This window comes from Gavia stellata, chromosome 16, assembly GCF_030936135.1.
Source record: "Gavia stellata isolate bGavSte3 chromosome 16, bGavSte3.hap2, whole genome shotgun sequence".
In the NCBI taxonomy this organism is placed as follows: Eukaryota; Metazoa; Chordata; class Aves; order Gaviiformes; family Gaviidae; genus Gavia; species Gavia stellata.
Genome location: NC_082609.1, coordinates 19,819,690 through 19,842,613, shown reverse-complemented (window position 1 = coordinate 19,842,613; position 22,924 = coordinate 19,819,690). Strand labels below are relative to the sequence as shown.

Below are 22,924 nucleotides of genomic sequence, written 5' to 3'. Positions count from 1 at the left end.
CCTCAATCCTGAGATGAGAACAAGGATTAGCTTATTGCTTCCAGTTGGCCATAAAACCAGAGCCTAGCGAGGGAGCTGGGGAGCTCTCTGGGATGTCTGTGTGCTCTCCTGAAGCAGTGGATCAGAATTCAGATGAGGCTTCAGATGGATTTATTGGGGTGGCACAGTACATGCAGCGTGGGCTTTGAGTTAGGACATGAAAGAGTGGTGCGTTCCCAGCAGCAGAAGGCATTAATGAAATATGTTCTCTTACTGACTTGCTTTGAACTGTCACCTATGACTACGGCAACCGCATGCACTGGGCTGTGCAGCACTTACTGATGCACAGCTAGTAAAATCAGCAAAAATGTCCCTGCTAACAGATAACGTAATGGCAACGCTGTTGTTTCTGCAGCCGTCGGTGCAGATGGGGTTTTCTGGAGCCGTGGAGCAGAACCTCCCTGTGCTGCGAAGCTGAGAACATCGCCTGCTCTGGCGGGAGGACTGCTGCTGGGAACGGAGGCTTCTTTGAGAGTGACCTTTTGCTCTTTCCCTAGTACCTGATTTTCTTTGACAGAAGAGGATTATTGGAGAAAAAAAAAAACCCAACAAACCACCACCCCATTCTGCACAAGGGGAATTTGTGGTCTTCCTGTAGTGGTTCTGGTGCTGACCAGCTGCAGCTGTATGTGGGTGCTGCTGGATCCCAAAACAATGTCCTTAAATCAAAGCAAATGCTCCCCATGCAGGTGGGGTCACGGTTACCACCCTTCCTGCTTTGCAAGCTGCAGGGGTCGTTTCTAAAAATGCGTTGTAGCCACATAACATTTGGTTTGGAAATCCTCTCACGCCCTCTGCGTACATCTGTCTTGTAACGAGATGTCAGCCTGCGCAGGCTTCTCTCCAGGAGCTTCAAACCCCCGTGTTTCACATGTTAGCTCCTCCTGCCTACCTGGGACCTAAGCAAACTGCTAATTGTTGTGCAGATGTCATCTTCCAGGCAGGCATGAGGTTGTAGGCTTTAAAGAGGCTGTACTGTCATTTGCTACCAGCCTTCTCGGTACACGTGAGCTCTATTTTTATGGGAGTGCGCGTTTTCTTTCAGCCACTGCTTTGTTGAATTTCTTTTTCTTCTTTTCTCTTTTTATTTCTAGGCTTGCAGGTAAAGTTTTAGGGATACATCTATTTTTCATTATCCCAGTTTTGCCGCTTGTTTTATAACTAAAAAAAAAAACCCACCAAAACCTGTTTCCTATGTAAAAAGCAGCAGTTTGTTCCAACATGAGTTGAGGGGAGGACTGTATGTCTTGGTCAGTCTGAGATTGAGGTCCTGACTGTGGCATTGACCAGAAGGGCACGTAGATCTTCTGGGAGCGGATGGAGCCCATGAACTCTGCTCTGGGTTTTCCAGCTCAGGAACCTGGGTGTTGGTTGTAGCCTGGTTGCACTTGGCAGTGCCCCGAGAGAGATGGAAGCTTTGGTCACAGGTTGTCTTTGCCTGTCTTCTGAAAATGGAGAGCTTTTCTTCTACTCTGGTTGTAGTTTAATAAGGGCTTGTGGGTCCTTGAGGTGGTTCTTTGACCCTTTAAAAAAGAGGAGGACGTCAAAGGAGGATACCAAGCATTAGGTCAGAAACGCAAGGTGGTACTTCCGCGCATGGTGTGAATTAAGCAGTGGAACTCATTGCTGAGGGATGCTGTGGGTGTCAGAAGTCCAGATCTGCTCCAAAAGCAATGAATGGGAAAACAAAAATTCTGTTGAGCTGGATTTGAGCGCAAAGACACAGGCTGCTGTTCAGGGAGACCCTGCGTCAGGAGTTTTTGGAAGGTGCAGAAGTGCATCAGATGTATTAGTGTTTGTGTTCCCTGCTCTGCTGCTTTTTCTTAGATGTCCACCACTGACCAGTGTGATGCGGTGTTTTGCCTTTTGGGTTTTTTTTTTTTTGGCTAAAGCAAAAACCAAGCAGGAAGAGGAAGAAGTAACATAACAGAGTGGGGAGACAAGATAGCAGTAAAGGGGTAGAAGGAGAGGACTCCGCTCCCACTGTGTCTCCAGAGTTGTTTTGGGGGAGCGGTCCTTTGGTGGCAGGAGTTGGTGTTGGGTGTGCCTGTGAGCTTATTTTCTGCTTTTGGAATAGAAGATGGTTGTTTCAAGGAAGGAAAAAATCTGTGATGTGATGTGCCATCCTGATGGACAACAGAGACAGAAAGAAAGATATTTAGGATGGCTTGTATGGGAGGAAATTCTTTAAAACCTGGATAGGAGTAGGAGCAGACTTGATGGAGGGATGAGTAATGAAGGGGTGTTTGAACGGAACTAATCAGTCCCATCTTCTTTCAAAAGACCTCATTTAGTTTAATTTAGCAGCATGTAAATTTAGAGCCAATCAAAGGAAATACTTCTCCAGCCTGTGTGCTGGCAGGCTGCTCCCTTCCCTTCCCCAGCGTGAGAAGCAGCAAGCTGAATGCTGTAGGTGGATTTAAAGCCTCATGTTGTGAGGCAGTGGGGGCACGCGTGAGCGTGGTTACACACGTAGCGGTGAGGATACAAGTGCCGAACCAGGGAGACTGGCAGCCACAAGAGCAGAACCCTTCTTTTTTTTTTCCCCCCTCTCTTGTTCAGTAGGTGGTCTGTGGTCAGTCGGGGCGGCTGTATGCCACGGGACTGCTTCGTGGTCCACTGCAAGTGCAGGCAGAGCTGGCTCCTGGGCTCACGGTTCGGGTGAGCCAGTGCTCTGAGCAGCGGGGAAAGCCTTGTGCTGTAGGAACCACCAAGTAAACCTTGTTGACCTCTGCAAAATGTTGTTTTCCTCAAGCAAAGCCTGCATATGGATTTAGATAAACCTCTGATCCTTTGACGGCTGGTAATTTTGTTTAATTTGAATTAACGCAGCTACTTCTGTGCTTAAAGTGAGGCACAGGCATAAAAAGCCTCACAGGCTTGCACTGATTTTTATTTTTCCCTGTAGTTGTCATCCATGGCATTAACACAGTGATTTTAAACAAGACTTGCAGGTCTCTTCATATTTTTCAGGAGAGATATAAGCCCCTGCAGGGTCAATATAAGCTACTTTGTCATTACCTGTCATAAACTCCATTAGCAGTAAAATTGGCACCCCTTGCTGTCAGCTGAGACCCATGCACTAACACCTTGAGGTGTTCTGTTTCCTGCAGTGTTACACCCCTGAACCCGTGCTGCGTTGCAAAATGTCCTGTAAAGTGTGCTGAAAGCTGTGAAAACGTGGACTAAAATATCATTGGTTTTGTTTTCCTTTGCATTTTAGGCTGGTGGCAATGTCTCACTGGGCCAGTTTCCTCTCCACCCCTGCCAAAGTCAACCTGCTGGTCTTGGTGATTTCTGCAGTGTTTTCCTGGTCAAGCCTAAGCGACAGAGTTCCCGTAAGTGTCAGCTGCTCCGGCTGAGAGCCATGCTCAGAAAGGGCTGTCCGGCCACCGGAGACTCTGGTGGGGTGACAGCCTTACCTGATCCTTCTGAAGGGCCAAGTAGGGTGTTGCAACCATTAGTGAATCACCTCTTCTCGACAGTGGTTCTTCAATAACAACATTTCAGAAGGGCTTCTTTCTTAAGACTGCTTGCCTCACCCCAGGAAATGCAGAATATGCTCAATCCAGAGGGTTTGCAAACAGGAACAGTGCAACTCAGGCAGCTCTCCTGTTTGCTAGATGTCACTTTTTCTATTTGGAGTTGTCACACGTTGCCCCCGTGGCAAGAGGCAAAGCTAATTATGCAGTCTAGTGGCAAGAAGAGGGGAAGAGGTGGCCTCGATTAGGTTCCTAGCTGTGCCTCTGTTGAGTCACTGCAAGTGAGTCAGGCTGAGAAGAGCATCCTCTCAGGTCCTTGCGTCCCATGTGCATGGATTTTACTACACGTTGTGTTATTTTGAAGCTGCAGTTGAGGTGAGTGGATGCTGTCTGCCCCTTTGCACTCGTACAGGTGCGCAAAACTCCCCCGGTTTGGATTCTGCTGAGCCCCAGGTGCCAGGCCCCCCTAGATTAGCAGATCTGGAAAGCTTCCTTGAGGAAGCTTGAGCAGTAAAGAGTGGTTGTTTTTTAGTTTAATTAATGCTGTGGCTTAAAACAGGGAGTCCCCCAGCAACACTGGTGTAGGGGATCACTGGACTCCATGTCCCTGAACACTCGCTCCTGCCTTTGCATTGCAGCGTGCTGGTCTGTTGGTTGCGTAATGCAGCTGTTTGGGGGCTGTGCTATTACCCAGAACAAATACAAGGGGCAGATTACAGTATAAGGACTGTAGGCCAGTGCCTCGGGCCCACCTGGAGTCATGTAAGGATGAGATAATTTGTCTTCATTTCAGGGAGGGAGGGGAGGAGGCTGGAGACAGGGCACAGTCATCCCAGCTGGAGAACAAGCGCTGGAACAGCCACCCAGTGATATGTGCCCAAATTGGCAGGCAGCCTGATGCTGGGGGTCAGACAGGATTAATGCAATGGGTGGTTAACTCTCCCATCACCTTTTCCTGCACTCCCCCCTACAACGGCTCCGTGGTGGCCACGTCCCTCCTTTATGGCAAACAGACTGCAGATTGTCTCAGACCCTCCCTGCTGAGGCTTTTCAGCTTATTGCAGTTGATTTCAGACTAATAAAGCAAGGAGGCTTTTTGCCTTAAGGAAATTTCCATTGTTCTTAAGAAAACATCTTTCTTTCTACTATTTTGATTATGAAAACAAACCAAAAAAGATTCTACTTAATTTCTGCGTAAATGAAGAATCGCTTGTGTGTTGTTGCCCATTTTTGCCAGAAATACTAAAGAAAATGGGGTATTGCAAAGCAGTTGTGGGCCAAGCAGTGGCAGTAACATTTAAATGAACCAAGTCACATCCTTTTATCCTTACTGAACATTTAGACCACGGCATAAGCAGAGCCGGTAAACATCAGCCATCTCCATTATGTGTTTCAACAGATGCAACACTCGGAGGCCTGTTGGTAAATTTATAATGGCCTGTATCGTTAAGTCCCTCTTGGATAATAATATAGTAGCGTAAATGAGCTAAGTAGTAACTGCTCTGACTCATTTATTTTAGTCCTGTTGCATCTTGACTCAGAAAATGTTAACATTGATTTTCATCAGTAGAACCTGACTTTTTATGTTTATGATTGTTACCGAGCTTTAACCGTTTGTCATAATTTTAACAATTTCAAGCCTCTGATGCCCTAAGCGAAAGCAGGAGTTAAGCTCTGTTTTCCAGTGTATTTCTGAAATTTCAATCCCTTTTGACAGAAAAAATAAAAACATTCTATAGGTTTGTCAACCATCTTCATGTGTTACCACTGTCATCGCTAATTGTACGTGTTTTGCTCAGGCTGACGTTTGTCTTGCTCAGAAACACTCTCCTAGGCTGGATAATGGATATTTATATGCAAAGCACCCAGATTCCACCAGAAAATACTCACGCATTTTTTCCAAGAAGTGGAAGAAATAAGGCAGAACATGGCCTAAAATTTCTAGTTAACCTCTTAATTGATTTCTTTTTTTTTCCCCTGTGAAAATGTTCTAAGGATTAATATCAAAATACTTCATGAAGTGAGTGTAATGTAACTCTTATTCTAATTGCCAACAATTAGGAATAATCTTTCCTTCTAGTCTGGTTATTTGAAATTATTCAGTGGTGTTGTCCTTGGTGATATCAGAAGCTGATAATACTCCTTGCAACAGAAACTGAGCTGTCTGGACCAGCTTATCTGTTGCTGTGAAAACCAGAACAGCAAAGACCTGCTTCCCAAGCAGTTCGTAGCCTGGTGGGAGATAGTAACGACCTTGTACTTACTATGCACTCTCAATAATTTTACCCGTTGCAGTTTTACGTGACTCCCACCAGCTCCCTAGGGAGACTTCCCAGTGCACAGCGAGGCTTCCCTCGCAGCAAGGATCTTTTTTTTCCTGCTTTTCATCCTCGTTTTTTCCATTGCGTAATGTCGTACCACTCGTGCTAGCTGATCTACCACACCTCTCCCATTCGCGTGCTGCACTTGCAACGTAGGTGGTGATTAAATTGCTGCCTCATTGTTTTAAAAGACTTGGAGGACGCTGGCAATGGGTGGAGAAAAGGATGCTCGCGTTTTTATCGTGTGGGCAATTTGGTGTGTTTTCCCTGTATCCTATTTTGGAAAGAGCTGAACTATTTTAGCTGAAATCTTCTCCAAGCCTGAAATAAGTGCATTTAAGGAAGAAAAAAAAAAAAAAAGCAACGCTTGAGGCGTTCCACTCATGTGGAAAAGTTCAGCTGAAAAAGTTAAGTTTGACATATTTTTAGGCAAGGGAAAACAGGGTCTTAGAACGTTACACAACCCTAATAATAGTCAGGGCTCCTGGCTCTGAGTGTAATATAGGTGAGGCTCTGTGAAAGCTTGTTTTAAACCTGCAGCCTGTACTGGAATAGGAAATAAGCTGCGTTGCTTTGTTCAGCACAAATGTCATGCTAGTTATGCATGTTTAACCTTTAATATACTTTAAATCTAAATTTAACCATGTGGAAAGAATCTCGGATGTCAAAAAAAAAAAATCTGCTGGCAAGGGAAAAAATTTTGTATTCTCAGCCGACACTAAATTACCCAGATGCAATTGCTAATGAGCTGAATCTCTTCTATCCGAAAGGAGTTTGCCCTTACAAAAATAGAAGAGAGCGACATAAAAGATGACAGTGGGAAAGAGCCGATAACAGAAGATGATGCTGATCCTGAAGACCTGGAAGTGTTTTACCCCACACATCAGTGGCAAACCGTCCGTCCAGGTAACGTGCTGATGACTAATTCTAGCATCCCTCTGAAACCCCACCTGACAGCACCAACAGGAGTCTTGCAGAAACTCAAAATAGCTGTTTGTTCCCATGACAATATTATTTTATTTTTTTTGCTGGTGTTCAGACAAAGAGCTGTGGACCCAATAACCCAATACAGGGAAAGGAGACCGTCACCCAACCGGCTGGCAACGGGAGCGGTTGCTAAAGTGCTTTCAGTTCACTGGGGCAGGTCAAGTGGGCTGCCAGCCACCTTGCAGGTGGTGATGTGTCTCTGTCACTAGCTCAGAAGCCCTTTCTCTTTTTGTACGCTTGTCAAGGGACAGATTTTATAACATTTGGTGGCATGCGGTATCCCAGGTCTGCTGTGCTCCAGTGTGGGCTGGTGAAATGCTGCTCAGTGGCAATCTGATTAAGAACCGTCCGTGTAACACTACACAGCTTTTTAACAATGGGTTTTCTGTTCTTTGGCTGTTTGAAATCCAGCTTTTATCCTTATCCGTACATCCCACAAAAAAAAAAAAATCTCTTCCCTTTTTTTTTTTGGGTTGGTATCTTTTATTAGATGGTACGGGACACGTATGGTGAGAAAACACCAACTGAGCAGGCTGGCTTCGCTGCAAAAACCTGTGCGTGGGGAAAGGCTCTGGAGAGGATGAGCCGGTTTAAACACACACACAGGTGCATGTGTGCACACATATTTCAGGAATTAGGACGATCAGTAAGCCTGCCTCTGGGGTCTTGGACAAGGTATTTAATCCACTTGTGCTTTGGTGTCCTCATGTGTATGCAGGTGTAATACCTTCCCACCTCAGAAGGGTGAACTAAGTAGTAATTAATTTTTATAAAGTGCTCTGAATTTAAAAGAGCTTTATCCTGTGCTCAACGTTACCATTGAATGAATAAATATGGGATCCATTTGTCTTGAAATTTCTGCCAGATATAGCAGAATGACTTTTCGAAATGTAAATCTTTGTATAACATAAATGTCTAGCTAAAGCCCCTAAATTTCACAAAGCTGCAGTATATGCTTATATTCCATTTTTGTACCATTATGTATGGAAGGCGTGTGGTGTCCCTGCTCAGTATTCAGACTGGCAGATCCCCACCACCCTTGTTGAAGCAGAATACATATATACTTGCAGTCATTATAAATGTTGTTGCCGGTTTTGTTCAGAAGCACCTTCTCCATTGCTCAGGTGGCTTACTCCGCTTTATTTTTGTAGCAGTTCCATGTTGGGCATGTGCAGCAAAGGGCTTGTGGAAATGGAGACCTTGTCAGTGTTCACAAGAGGAGAAGGTTTTCAATTACTCTTGTAAAAGGCTGAAATGGTGGCCTGCCTCATTGTCTAGCCACTGCGGATCCTCATTTCAGGTGTGTGTGCTGATTTGGGTAGAAACATGTCAGAAAGACATGGTCTCCCCCTGCCAGCCTGGGGTTTTGTCTCCTGTGGCTTTCTGTGAAGCGAAAGCTCGTGCGTGGACTGTGACTCGCACTTTTAGCACGTGTATTACCCAAAGCAAGGCTGGGGAACCTGCTACCACCACGGGCCCATCCCTGCAGCCTCTGGCCTCGAGGATTTCCCCCTTGCTAGCGCAGGTCGATGCTGGGGACGGTGTTGACCCACGGGACGAGGGAAGCAGCCAGCATGGCTGCACGAGGGATGTGCCTTTTGGTCCTTCAGCAGAGGAGCACGTGTTGGCAGTGTGTCTAGTCTGGTGGTGCTGCATCTTCCGATGTTTTCTGGTGTGATTTCACTCGCTCGTAGCCGAGCAAAGTCCTGGCTGGGCTGACTGGTGTGTGCTCAGCACAGGCCAAAGTGAACCACAGCACAATACCCAGAAGTTTGCTTTCTGCTGCCCACCTCTCTGGGATGCTCCCACGCCGTCTTCCCTTGTATCCCTGCAGCAAACGGGGCCAGTCTGTCCTGGGGAAGCAAATGTTTTGATTTAGAATCTGGATCTTCAATTTTGAATGGTGGAAAGGAACTCAGAGTTGCGTTTCCCCCTGTCACACTCCTGTTTCATCTTGTTCCTGTTCTGAGCTCAACGCAGGATTTTTTTATGCTTCTGTCCGGTCCTGCAGTTGCTCATCTTTTATACATGTACTTCCAGCTTTACTCTGCTGTTTTTCTAGTTCCCTGTTGCTAATTGCATCAAACCACGCTTCCACCGAGACTGCAGCAGTGTCATCAACCTGTAACCTGTCAAATCCCTCCACCTAATTCAATTGTTATTGTATATGTAGCGTTGCTTTGTGCAGTTGTTCCCTTGCTGCCTACAATGTGAGCTGGATTTTGATCAAGTGCTTTCTTGCACTTTGAGCACACTTCAAGCTGCTGGAGATAGCTGGATGCAAACAGGGAGCGACAGTTACCCTAAGAGCTCTGCCGCCTGTAATCTGGAAGCAAGGAGATCAGTTGTCTCTTCTGTCAGCCAGCCGGGAAGCTGACGGACTGTAGAACGGTTGGTGAGACTTCACAAAGTCCTTTAACACTTTGTTAGGCATTCACTTCTTTCTCACTTGGCACTAAATAATGCGTCAGGCATGGGTGGGTTAGAAAGGATACGTGCACCTTGGAAAGTCCTCCCAGCACCTCCATTATTTCACTTCTTTTGGTATCATCTGAGGAAATTACGAAGACATATGCAGGGCTTTTTGCTCTGTTCTTGGATGGCATCCATAGGAACATGCACGCTACTTGGGTTTTAACAAGGGGGATTGCACTGAATGGATGTTCACGCCCATGGTCAGATCACTTCTTGTGGTCAGGTATCTGTTCCTCCACAGATGCAGAATTTTTTCGAAGTTGTGCTTTCTCTGATGTCTTTTTCCTGTCTGAATACATGTTTACCAGGTGATAGTACCCTTGCGAGTTGGAAGTTCTCTGGAGAAGCATCGCAGATGTGACTTGCTTTTGTTACTGCTTACGTTAAGCTCTTCCAAGTGTGCGGAGGTGAGTGTCAGCATGCAGAAACACCCCACCGCTTTTCAAGGTGATCTTTGCCTGTTGGTTATGGCAACCAAATACTGATTCCTTAGTCTTCGGGCTGGCAGAGATGAATGGAAGGATTGGATGGCATTGATGGTCTTCTCTGTCAATTGACAGTTTTCTTTGGGGTTCTGTAATATGAAAGCGTTTCTTCCACATCTGTAGGTGACCACAAATCTGCCACGCAGCATCCTAGAGCACATGAATGCTTCATTTCCCAGGAATTACCTCCTTTTGTTATTTGGGCACCTTGTTTCCCTCTGTTCCATTTAGCATTCTTGATGATTGAAAGTCGGATTGCTCTGACCATTTAATCACATCACTGACCAGCAGATTTTTCCACCTGACGTTAGGGTCAGAAGTGGCTCCTCTGAGAAGGCATTGCTGTGAAGATTAAGAAAAAGGATATAAGAGGCAGGGGTTTAACTGGGAAAGAAAAAGGGGGTTAATCATCTCCCCAGCGCTGCGGGGAGCCCCGAGCTGTGCAGTGCCTCTGCAGATGGGCTGTCCACCTCTGTGGCAGCAGCACTTCCCTGCTCCCTGACGCAGCAGAAACTCACTGGCCAGTTTCTCAGCTGACAGTTTGAAGTTGGGAATTAATGTGTCCAGTTTCCAAATCCAGATGGACCAAAGGAGACCCTCATCTGCCAGAAATATTAAAAATTTAGTCTACTCTGCAAGCTTTCCATTTGAGAGGAGCCAACAGTGGGGCACGGAAAGGTTTCCTTTGGTCCAGAGCAGCTCCCTGCAGGTCAGAGAAATGGAGCAAACTCTTGCAACGGCAATTGAAATGGTGCGGCGTTGGATCTCTCTCAGGTTTGGATAGCATGTCTCAGTACCTAGCCGGGCAGAGCACGTGTTACAGGAGCTCGGCTGGCCTGTACCTTTAGCTGTGGTTAAACTTCTGCTTTGCAGAGCTCTGTGCTGATACCTGCAGTTACTCTATGGCATTTGTACTGTTCAGAGTCATTTTCCTAAGTGCCTAATTATATTGCAGTTAAAAAATAAGAAGCCATGACTGCCGCTGTTGATCAAACTGCCAGAGTGAAGTTGATGCAAGCATGCTGTTGTTGCTGCTTCTGCAAAGATGAAACCATCTTATGTTCAGCGGGGAGCTGATGATACATTGCTCAGCATTTAAATATCCATGGCTGCAGCTTCCAAGGGTCCTCGGGCTGCTGTCTCTGTCGGTAGCTATCTTTGCTGTTCGTACTTGTCTCAGGTTTTCCCCTGTCTCATTTGCTGCACAAACAAGGTTTTATGTGTATGGAAGCACAGTTCTCAAAAAAAAAAAAAGCATTCAGGCTGGGGATGTAATTTCAGAAGCTGTTTTGACAGACTTTCCGTGGTTTTGCTAGATAGAGCAGGACTCAGGATGGGACGTAACTCAGTCTAGTTTCATTGCTAGTCTTTGTCTTTCAAGGGATTTCAGACGCTGAATGAACCAGTGCTGCTCTAAGCCGAGAAGAGGTTTTTAAAGCTGTGAGGAGAGGGTAATGGCAGCAGGGATCCCTTTGGCTCAGGAGTCCTGTGCCAGGGCCTGTCCTACAGCCCTTGTGGGTGACGTGGTGGCTGGCGAGGATTTCCTTACACCTTGTCGGTGGGTATCTTGCTCCTGCTGTTCACTGGGATGTCCTGAGCTGTGCCGGCTCCTGCTAATTGCTTTGCTGAATTAATGAATCTGTCTGAACCATTGGCTTCTCAGTCACCTAGACCTAACTCAAACAGTTAGTGCAGGTCTCTGAAATATTTGTGTTGGCATGGGCAAGAGCGAGCTGTGAAATGTGGTGTTAAACCACCAGGGTATGCTCGTTTTTGCAAAGCTTGATGTGTGTAATCCAGGAAATAGGAACCTCATCAGATCAGCACAGAGGGAAGGCAAATGGGATTTTAAAAACCTCATTTATACCAGATGAAATGCTTCTTTTCCAGTTTGGTGTTTTGGTTTTTTTCTTAAAATAACTTGTTACTGATGTGCAGAGGGGAAAGATCTCAACTGTGGAGTCATTATAATCTTCTCTGTCCAGCAAGAGGAAGAGCTGCAGGATAATTACAGCAGGTGGGAAAGCCCAGGCAGTCTCAAGACTAACTGCAAATATTCACTGCTTGGAGGTAGAGCTATGGCCACTGGTAGCAGTCCCTCTGCTTGTTTTTCCATCTGACCTCTCGTATTCAAGGCTTTTGATATCTTAAATTTGTCTTGTGCATGTCCTCCCGTGTAATACCACGTGCCTTCGTGTTCTCTCTCAGCTTCCCTATCCTCGTGAGCTTTCCTTGACTTCTCACCTTCGCATCACAGGATGCACGGTCTCCCCAGCGCTGGCTCATGCTTAATTCCTCCTTACACTGAAAATCTTCTCTGGCAAAAGTACCAGGGCTGATGCTCCACGTGCTGCTTCTGGCTCTGGTGTGGGGCACTGGCGGGCCGATGTGTAAAACAAAGTGAATTCTCCATGCCTTGCTCCTGATGCGTGAAAGAGGGATAACAGTATTTCCCTGCCTGTTGTTGGTAAGAGGCAGGACTGGAACTGCTTGAGAGACGCTTGGAGGGCGTGCAGACAGAAGGTATCTCAAACCTCTATTTGAGTAGGGAGTGTTTGAAGGATGCCAGCTTTTGGATGTGGAGATATTATCTGTATGAGTGTCTTTCCAGCTCAGCTGTGCAGATGAGGGCAGTGCTGTTACCTTTCTCCAGCCTCGCTCTGCGTTATCTGCTTGGATTTTCTTTGCCGGCAGGTTCCCTGAGTTGGGAAGTCAGAGGGCACCCACCGGGGCTGCATACCTGGTCCTTGTCAAGCCATCTCTTCAGTGTGCAGACAAAGGCAACACAGTGCTGCATGGTGAGCAGGACGGCTTCCCGGCTGCGAGGCAGGCGTGGGCTGGCCGTCCCCTGCGCGGTGAGCTGCCGGGAGCTGCTGCCGGCATCCCGACGAGATGCTGCTGTAGGTGGCTTTGGACCAGTGTAGTTGAGACACTCACGAAACAACCATGAATGTTACTGGGCTGGGTCCTCAGGCACAAAGCTGACCTTTTTCAGGAGAGGACAGAGGTGCAGAACCCGTGTCATTCACACGGTGGGAAACTGTAGCAAATAACAGAACTTTATAGGCCAGTAACTGAATGTGCACATTAAAATAAAATACTCCCGCATTGTAAAAACCACTCTGCTTCTCTAATTTGACAAGTGTAGTAATGCAGTTTTGATTATATATTTCGTAGCATGTTGTAAATGCAGTGCGTATATATATATTTAAATTTTAATAATGTGAGACCTCAGAACTGCATAGCTCCTGGTACCAAATCATTCCTGGGAACTGGGTAGAAACAGGCTCTTATGTGTCCGTACACTTGACTTGCAGGTTTTAAGTAAGTGGGATCACAGTGGTTGGTGGCTGTGCCCAGCTCCAGCGCGGCACCGCTCGGAGCAGCGGGACGGGTGGGAAGGTGCCGCTCCGCAGAGCATGTTGAGCTCAGCCAGGCTCTGGTCTGGCTCACAGCGTTGTTCCCTGTGTTTCCTATCTGCTTCTCTGTGACCTGGGAAGTTTTGCAGTCGTTGTTTTCCCAGCACGTCCATGACAGTGTCCCGTTGAGCATCTGTGAAATGCCAGGTTGTGTTTTTTTCCTCCCAAACCCAGATAAAACTTGCATTGTTTTCTGTCACTTCAAGGACTGCGGGTATCCTGGCAGCACCAGTGTTGGTGAGAAAAACCTCTAGATTTATGACTTGTGTTGCTCAGGTTTAGGAGCAGAGTAGGGCTGAGATGGGTTTTCGGTGTGTCGGGATGAATACTGTTCCTTACTGGCCATGGTGTTACTTGTTTCATTAAACAAGCTGGTTATAAAAGCCTTCTGTGGTTATGCATGTACTGCCAAAACCTAATTATGCCTCTGAGCAGCTGAGATAAAAGTTTGCATCTTCTCTAACACATAGCTGTGGGCTTGGATGTTGGGCGTAACCGAAACAAGAGTGTACTGATGTATTTTCACGTGAGACAAGCCGTGACTCCTGCTAGCTGTGCGTGCGACTCCGTGCCCAGCAGTGTGTTACAGGTTCGTTCTAAAGGGGTTATAAAGCAGGTGATGGAGGTGTTTGAGAGTCAAGCGGCTTTTTTGTGCAACAGGAGGAAGTTAGGCTGCATTTTTCAAAATATTTTCAAACTTAGCTTTAATGATGCTCTGACTGATGTTATATTGTAAGTGTAGCGTTAGCGAGTAAGTGTATCGGCTGTATTGCAGTGGACGTAAGCAATGGGAATCATTCACATGGTTAAATTTACATTTCTTGGAGGGCAAAAAGTGCTTTGAAAGAAGAGAGACTGCTTCCCAGAGAAGATATCTCTCATTCTTCTCTTTTATTTTCTTTCTGCCATGCCAGGGATGCTGTGAGCATGTGAGCTACTGAGAGATGCATAAATGTGTGCTGGGTGATGAGGAGCACCTTGCTGTGGTTTTTATGTGCAAGCATGCTATATTTTCTGCAATAACATTAATAACCTCCACGTGACTGTTTAGAAAGATGAGCTTCATTAAAGAAAAGGTATTTAATAACGGGCCTATTTTTATCTCTGTCTTTATCCAACAGTCTGTGCGTTTTATTTCAAGCTTGTAACAGTGCTTTGGAAGAAAAATGTTTTCCCTCCTGGAAAACATTTTGGGAGCGCACACAGCCTTGATTATCTTGAATTTCTAGTCTGAGTATCTTTCCTCTTCCTTCCAGAGCAAGCAAGCCAGACTAGGACCTTGGTTCCAGCATTTTTATCAGGTATTACGGGAAAATGTTTTTCAGAAAGTGTGACTTGGGTTCCAGAGTCACTTATATAGTTCTGAAGGTTTGACCCAATATAATCAAAGTGACTCCCTCACCCTTCAAACGCATGATCTGGTTTTGTGGGACAAGCCTTCCAGGCATTGCAATGCGTGCTTGCTTAGCTGCGGGTCGGATGTCCCTCCTCATGAAACCCCGGAGGTTGCTTCTGTGGCCAGGAAGGCGTTGAATTCTCCCCAAAGCACCGTCGTGGATGCTGGGGATCAGGCAAATCATCCAGCGCCCGCTGCAGCCGTTCGGTGGAGAGGCTGCTGCTGCACACCGTGAGCTCTGAGCTGCGAGGGAAGCCTCCTTGTGCCAGCAGAGCTCAGTGCCTCTTGGTCGCCTTCTGAAGCTGTACTTCTCTCTCTTTTGGTGACAGAAGGCTCCCAGAGCAATTATTTTCCTGGTTTGGGAATTATTTTCCCAGGCTGTGGCAGAGCAGCGTTGCTCGTGGGGCTGCAGGACGTGTTTGACCACGTACTCTTGGAGAGGTTGGCAGTTAGCTCTAGAGATCAGACCTTCCTGCAGAGTTGATTTTTTTTTTTTTCTCCACTGGCTGTTTTGTTATGTAATTTCATAAATTAATCTCTGACCTATTGATATAATACAGACACAGTGTTTTCAGCCCCCTCTCCCATATTTTATCTCATCTGCTGGCCAAGGTTGGCCGTGATGGAGGCAGGTGGTCTGCCTTGTCCCCGAGGGGACGCACCATCTTTCCAGTTCCTTTCACATCTGTCCTTTTAGCATCACTGGCTCCGCATCCAGACTGCCTGCCTTCATTGAACATTTCTTGGAGCAGAGCTGCTGTTTAGCCCACGCAGAACTATAGTACCGTGCAGCCTGTGGCCAGAATGGCCATTTCTGAACCATTTCTGAACCCTTTTCCCAAGACACATACGTGGCCGTACGCTCCGAGAGTTTGTGGGTTTGGTCCCTCGTGTGTGTTTGACAGTTGTTACAAAAACACCTGACTCCGGGAGCTAAATTCTCCTTTTCTTTGGAGTTCCGTCTAGATCGTGTACATCACTGAAACACAGTTTCACAACGTTATCTTTTTCGTAATTAGGAAGAAAGTATTTTTCCCATGATCTTGCTCTGGCTGTTCCTTCCTGCAGTCTCCCCCATGGGCTGTATGTGCGCTAAGACCCCACTTACTAAAATTTTCTACAAAAATGGTTTTAGTTGGGTGAGCACAAAGTCAGGGTTTTTTGGGGGCAGTCAGCACACAGTCAGGTGGCTCCTGCGAGGAATATTTCATCCTGGTCCTTCACAGTTCATGCCTGAAAATTAGTGCTCTTACTTATGTGGCTGCAGCTTTTTTTTTTTTAATTTTTCCATATATTTATTTATAGGGTCACACTAGCAACAGATCCTCTTTTTCCACAAACCCTTTTCAGAGCCATGCTCTACCTCCTCCATTCTGGTTTAAAAGCAGCTTGCTCTTCTGAGGAAAACTGAGTATCCATCATGCTGTCCTGATTTAGGGAGACGTTTTCTCTGATCTCTGCCATCCATTAATTTTAGAATCTGCAGTGAATTTGGGATGTAAATTAAAAAAGCTATTTGTGTTTCTTGAGGTCTAGAAGCTTGTTTTGCATTTGTTCCTACTTGAACGCGCCCTGAAACAAATGTCTCCACTTTACTGAAACAGCTTTCTTTAGCATCTCAAGGAAATTTCTGAGTTAAAAAATAAATATATCTCTGTTTTTCCAGCTCTGCTTTACCAGCATAAGCTTGGGAAAGAAATGTAATCTCCTTGGGTCTGTCTTGATGTTTTGTAGAACGAATTCCCATTTATTGCAAGAACTCTTTCAGTACTATATTCAAGTTTAATTTTTTATTATGTGTTTACATTTTGGAAGGAGTAAGTGTGGTTGTGTCGGAAATTCTGATTAAGGACAACATTTCTGATTCAAAAGATCTTTCTTCAGTTCAGAGATTCTTTTTCCTCTCTCCCGATTTTCTGCTGGCTCCTTAAGCTTGCAGAAAGTTTTGCTTGGGTCATTCACTTGCAACAGGATGTTATCTGAATATTGAATTAATGTATGCAGTCTGTCACTTGGTATTTCTTCTGTTCTTCTGCTGGAGATCTCCCAGGGTTGCAAAGACCTTGCAAGCGGCAATGGCAATAACAGGAATGTGCCTATGATCCTGCAAAGTAAAAGAAGAAACATTAAGCTGCATGTTTCTCCCATCACTGCAGGGTGTGAATAAATAGATCTAATCAACAATTTACATTTTAACCCCAGACCAGGTTTTATTTTTAGGATTTGTAATTGAGCCCAAGCGAAACCTTTCTGTTTCTGTCTGGTGGTGTTTCTAAAAGCACCGAGACTGTATTTTAAGATGCATTTACATTTTGATATAATCTGCTGCTTTTCTTATTTGAAACAAAGCCCACCTGTTCTTCATTAATTATACTATCATTTAACTTGCTAACCAGGTTGCTGCTAATTACAGTTATCTCACTGTTCTGCAGCCGATAATATGCAAAAATGATTAGACCTCTCCGTATCTCGATTAGCTAGAGCTGTAACGAGGTGGCAAATTGTGAAGGTTTTTACAGGTATTGTGAAGGTGTTTACAGACTATATGATACAAAGCTGGGAGGAGTGGTTGCTGCACCCGATGGGTGTGCTGCCCTTCAGAGGGACCTCAACAGCAAAAACTGAAATAGAAGAAACTCTGTTTAAACACAGAAAAATCTGTTTTACCGTAGAGTGATTGAACACTGGAGCGGGTCAACTCCATCAGAGAGATTGTGGAGTCTCCATCCTAGAAGACATTCAAAACCCATCTGGACACGGTCCTGGGCAACCTGCTCGAGGTGACCCTGCTTGAGTAGAGGTTGGATGGGATGATCTCCAGAGGTGCCTTTCAACCTCGATCGATCTGTGACTCTGTATGGCAGTACCTTTGTTAAGACAGAGGATCTCATGGTAGGCTCCACAGAGAACTGCAAATCCTGGTGGTGATGCTGACTGTTCCCCCTTGTTAACATCAGCCGAAACCTGAATGGAGCAAACATAGGGAAGAGTTGCTGGAGACTCCTCTGAAGAGAGGCAGCAGAAAGTGATGACAGACCAGATACCGGGGAGATGTTGGTCCAGCAGTCTGGAGCCAGGAGCCCGAGGCTGGAGTGAAGGCACCCCACGGGACCAGAGCTGGAAGATAAGCCAAGAGGCTTTTCACTTGAGCCCTATTTTATCATCTTTCCACCCACTTTGATCTCTTCAGGTGCTCTCCAAATGTTTGGATGACATCCTGAAGTGGAAAGGACATGTCCTGAAGGAGGAGCAGAGCGAGGCTGCCAACAGACAAGAGGTTGTACCTCACCCTGCCACCTGCGGGGAAAGCCCAGTCTTGCTGGCAAGCAGGAGAGGAGGAAGAGCTGAGGCTCTTCCAGATCAAGCTGTGTCGGTCAGAGGTGTTAATGTATCCGCTTTATGAGGGGGAGATGTATACGCTGTCCTTCATCCACTCCAGCAAAGATCCTCAGGTTAGGTCAGATCACCTACACTGGCTATTTTTACTGTTTGCTCTCTGCTATGCTTGATAAAACTGATTTGTGTGGGCGGTTTTGTTACTGGTTTGGGGTTTTTTTTCCTGAAGTGGAGTAGAGATGATTCATGTGATTTGTGTCCTCTGCAGTGCGGAAGATGCAGACAGGGTGGGACAATAGCACCTTTATACTTGCCAAGTATCTATCCACAACCCAAGACACTGCCCACGTACAGCCTGAGTGCGAAGGTGATTCTTCTGCAGACGTAGGAATACTACACAAACTGGTAAAACTAGACACTGGATGAAGACCGCACTTGAGAAAGATTGTATCCACGGTCTAAAAGCCAGATACGGGGTCACTGAAGTGTGCGTCACAGTGGTAGCTGAGCTGGCAACCCTGGAAAGGGAGATTTCCTGCAGTTCTGGCATGAGAAACCAGAGAACCTCTGGTTCTCCATGGTTCTCCATGAGCACCTCCCGATGCCTCGCACAGAGCTTGCTGCAACACTGGGCAAGGAGCTCGCTGGTGGAGCTGCTCTGCCGGCGCAGGCTCTGGCGCAGCCCAGCAGTGCTCACAGGGACTGCACAGCAGTGATGCTTGGCCATTCTCGGCACGCTTCTGCTCTGAAATGTGACCGTGTGTGAAGGTACCTTCCTACAATGGCTGCTCCTTGTCTGCATCGCTTCCATCGGCGGAGCAGGGACAAAAATATCCTCCTGCTGCATCGTGGTGAGCCCTATGAAGCCACACACCTGAGAGAAGAGGAGACAGACTGTACTCTTCTGTGCATTGCCTGGGCAGTACTGGTTTAATCATTTATCCCTGTTCACGCCACCAAACCTTTACATCAGGTGGAGATCTGTGTATTTGGGGGGGGGTTGACCCCAGCTGTTGGTTTGTCAGGTGTCAGGCAGGATTTGCAACACTGGCAGCTGGGGAGAAAAACTGTTATTAAGTGTAACGTGGCACCTTGGATACAGAAAGCATGGGGAGACAATAAATATAGACTTCCATAATGTCATTTTATAGTGTCACTCTTCAGAATTTATTAAGACTTAGTTGCAGTGATGCCTGCAGCTTCTTCTGGTTGAATCAGTAAATTCTGTTCATTATCTCCAGCACTTGTTTTGACCTACTGTGTTTTAAAAAAGAGGAAATATTGGAGGCATGGGGCACCCCAATTACTTTGTTTGGCAGCTACATTTTTTTGGTGTAAAGCCAGCTTTTCTCAGGTTTGCTGCTAACACCCCAGTCAGCGCTTGTCTGGGTGGATGGACCCAAAATGTGAAGCGTTGCTTGATGAGAGCAGTGAGAAATGCAGGTACCAACGACCTGCCTTAATCACCACAGCCTCCTGCGGGCAGCATGCGGCAACGGGAAGAGAAGAACTGCAGCGAGGAGGGATGCGGCTGTCATCTCGGAGCAAGTCTGCATGTCTTGTCATCCCACCCTGGTACCGCTCCAGCGTGTGGACAGTCTTGGACAAGCTGAGGATGGCTGAAGGAGGAGAAGGGGTCACAAGACCTTCCTTAACGACAAAAAGGTCGTAGCTAAAGCCCCAGGCTCAAAGAATAGTTCACTGTCGCTTCTCTGCGGGTGTTGCCACTTGTTCGCTGTCAGGAGCTTGCTGCCTTGTTGGTGCTGAGAACAGCGCTGGCGTTTTTCAAGAGTTCCTCAGTCTACAAATGAAATTGTGCCCGTTTCTCCCATTTTCTGTCAGGCACAAATCACAGCGGCGGCGTGTTTGTGTACCTTTACCCCCGTCCTCAGCATTTAGCTCTCCAGGATGGGAGAAAATGAGTTCAAGCCCAACCTTCTGATAATTTATTATGTTCCTTGTGCTTAAGGGCAAAATTTAAGTTGCCAAAAGCAGATGTTTGCTCGCTCCTTTTTTAGCTCTCAAAGTACTTTCTGCGTGCTTGATTGATGGACGTCCCTGTTACATTAATAGTTGGGCTTTGCAGAAAGCTGTTATTACCAGGAAAATCTGGTGTGGGTTTCAGTTTTTCTTCTTGCATTGAAAATCCATTATTAATGTCTTTTTCAGGAAAAAAAGACTTCAATTCAGGCATTTTGCTTTGCTTTCTCAGGCTTCTTCACAACTGTCTTCTCTGAGGCACTTTTAAAATCAATATTACTAGTGTTCTTTATATTTTACTGGGTGGTTGAGGGTTTCTGCGCCTTGCTATTGATTTCTAATTGTGTTGCAGGACATTTGGGTGCACGCAGATTGCCATGTGATGGATGATTCTGTACGTGTCTTCCCGATCATCACTGAGCTGAGTTTTTGCATGTTCCCTGTTGCAGGATGCTGCTGCTGAGCCTGGAAGCTACCAGGAGAGCTTTGCTGACTTGTAGCCCATGAGTGCAATCTTGAGACACCGAACTTGCGATCATTCATTTAATTGTGGTTTTGATTTTGGTTTTATATCAGACATGGAGGTACGCTTGTGGGGTCTCCTCTTTTGTGTTGTCTTTGCAGAGTTGTTCGGCTGTGGCTTCTTGGGCAGCTTTGTGTTTTGCGTCGTAGGAACGTAACAGGTTGTCCTGGTTTTGTTTAGGGTGGTCGTAACGCATCTTCAGCTCTTTGGATCAGCGCTGGCGTGAACTCTGACATTGTCCCTTGGATCAGCTCTGCTAGCAGATCAGGTGCAAAGTCCAAGTCTCAAAATAGTCTGGAAACACAAGCCACATCTCTAGCTGCTGTAAAGTTGGATTTGCAGATATAGGCACGTGGAGCATGTCAGCGTTGATGGAGCATGGAGATGTCTGTTTGAGAGCTTTTTGGGACCAAGGGAGGGTGTGAGGAGTGACGTGACTGTGGCCAGCACAGGAGGTCCAAAATGCATCCATGACTCCAGGTGGGCTGCAGCAGGGAAAGAGCGCATACTGAAGAGGACAGAGGACTGTGCGTGCGGTTCAGGTGTGTGTGCACATGGCAGGTCCTAAAAGCACGAAGGAGAAAGAGCAGCAACAGAAGTTTTCTGCGTAGGGAGGGTTTGCACATGCCTCAAGCTCTTGCGAATCAGGGTGGTGAGCAGTCCCGCTCCAGGGCTCTCCAGGCAGGTGTGGACATGTTTGTTGCTTGACCTGCCTGCGGGCAGGCTGCTTCTAAGCCCTCTGTGCACTGGTGGCACAGGCTCCACGTCTGCCGGGTGCTTTGGTTGTAATGATAAGCAACATGTAGGTGGTCTGGGTATAGAGTAAATTGCTGCCAGCTGGATTGGAGTGTTTGCTTGTCAGACTTATCTTCAGTAAGGTTCAAATCCTAGACACACAAAACACTCTGCGCTTCGTGGAGGCCAGTTTTAGCCTCTTAGGAATTGGTTGTTGTAGTTTATCCATCCATGCTGGAGCCCAGAGAAAAAAGATGGCAGAGGCACTGATAGTGTGTCTCTAGAGGAGCAGCACAGAGTACGGGTGTTTTAAACACGCTCGCAGAGGACATGGGCAGCCTGAGATCTTCCTGGGTCCAGCGGTGCCGTCGTTTGCTGGAGCCAGCAGTTGGGAGGGGGACGGCATGCATAACTATGGGCAGGCTTCGACCTTGCCGCTGGAACTTCGTTAGCAATTCTGTTGATGTTCTGGAAACGAAAATATAATTCAGGCCACCTTCTCCTCCAAGCTGACCCTGAGAATCTGGGAGGAGAGGAAGTACTGAATAATTAGGGTCCTTTTTTTTTTTTTCTTTTTGCTAGAGTTACTGCTCAGTGTTGAACTGCGCTGTAAAGTGTCATTAGTTTCCTTGAACTTATTGGTCCAAGTGTACTTTGCATTAATACAATTACGTAAATTGCAGTCTCATTAATCACAGCGTGCGCTGCAGCGTATCACTGTCCCGCTTTACTGTGCGGGTGGTTTGGCTGTACCCCTGGCTGGGGGGGGGAAAGCTGTGGCTGTAGCACTCCCCCCAGACTCCTGTGCCTGTTTTAACTCACGCTTTGTATTTGCACGCCTCTTACCCTGTAAGATCCAGGAGCGTTTGCCAGTGCTGCCACAACTGCGGAGAGCAGCCACACTGCTGTGGAGGAGGGCAGCTGGAACGCAGCCGGGGAAAGGTAGGTTTGTCGCAAGGGAGTTTGGCTGTACCACTTCCCTGCTGCTGCCGTTTTATTTTGGGTCTGTCGAGGTCCCGGCATGGCAGAGCCCAGGCTCCTGGCTTTGCAGTAAATACCCGGAGCCTGAGCTCTTGCGCCGGGGACCACTGCAGGGCCATTTGATGATGCTGTGGCTCTGTCTCCATGGCAGAGCTCTCAGCCTTCCTGGCAATGTAAATTCTCCTGGCTGCATGCTAAAATTACACTGAGTTATTGATTTATCTTTGAGAGGATTTCCTTCCCGAGGGACATTTCTGGCTGTTGGAATGATTTAGTTCTTCTGTGAGTACAGAATCCATAGCAGCGCAAAGCCACCCTCCTGCCCACAAGTCTGCAGCCCAGGGGTCGTGCTCCCACAGGCTTCCTCCGCAAGCTGATTTCTATTCCAAAGCCAAGGTTATTCTGCTGTTACTTCCAAGTGACAACTGCAAATAAAAGGGCATTTTCAACTTTGCACTGAGCAAGCTGCAAGTCTCAGACTAGCCTTTATGCCACGGCACCAGTGTTGTTATCCTGGACTTCTTGCAAACACAACTCGGAGGCTGGCATGTGGGGAGTGTGAAGCTGTGCCAGCATTAATGTACCCAGGCTCCTGGGAACATTTTAATTCTTTAAAGCAGGGTATGATGAGAGCAGGGTCATGCAAACTTTTTTTTTTCCTGAAGATGTAGGGTACAGCATCTCTTTTCTTCACTTTCTGCTGACCCACCCATGGAGCATCTCTAAAAATCAGGCCAGGCAAGTTCAGTTTCAATCTCCTGCTTG

General features: G+C 46.7%; 1 protein-coding gene across 3 annotated transcripts in view; it reads left to right on the top strand.

The window, feature by feature from the left end:
- The window catches only part of SIL1 (SIL1 nucleotide exchange factor), a 94,335-nt gene that overhangs the window by 15,569 nt on the left and 55,842 nt on the right, over window positions 1-22,924 (top strand). For all 3 annotated transcript variants that reach the window (XM_059825366.1, XM_059825365.1, XM_059825367.1), the window contains exons 2-3: window positions 3,263-3,377; window positions 6,613-6,748. In XM_059825366.1, the coding sequence (XP_059681349.1) occupies window positions 3,273-3,377; window positions 6,613-6,748 (241 nt within the window). In that variant the 5' untranslated portion in view covers window positions 3,263-3,272. The remainder of the gene's footprint in view (window positions 1-3,262; window positions 3,378-6,612; window positions 6,749-22,924) is intronic.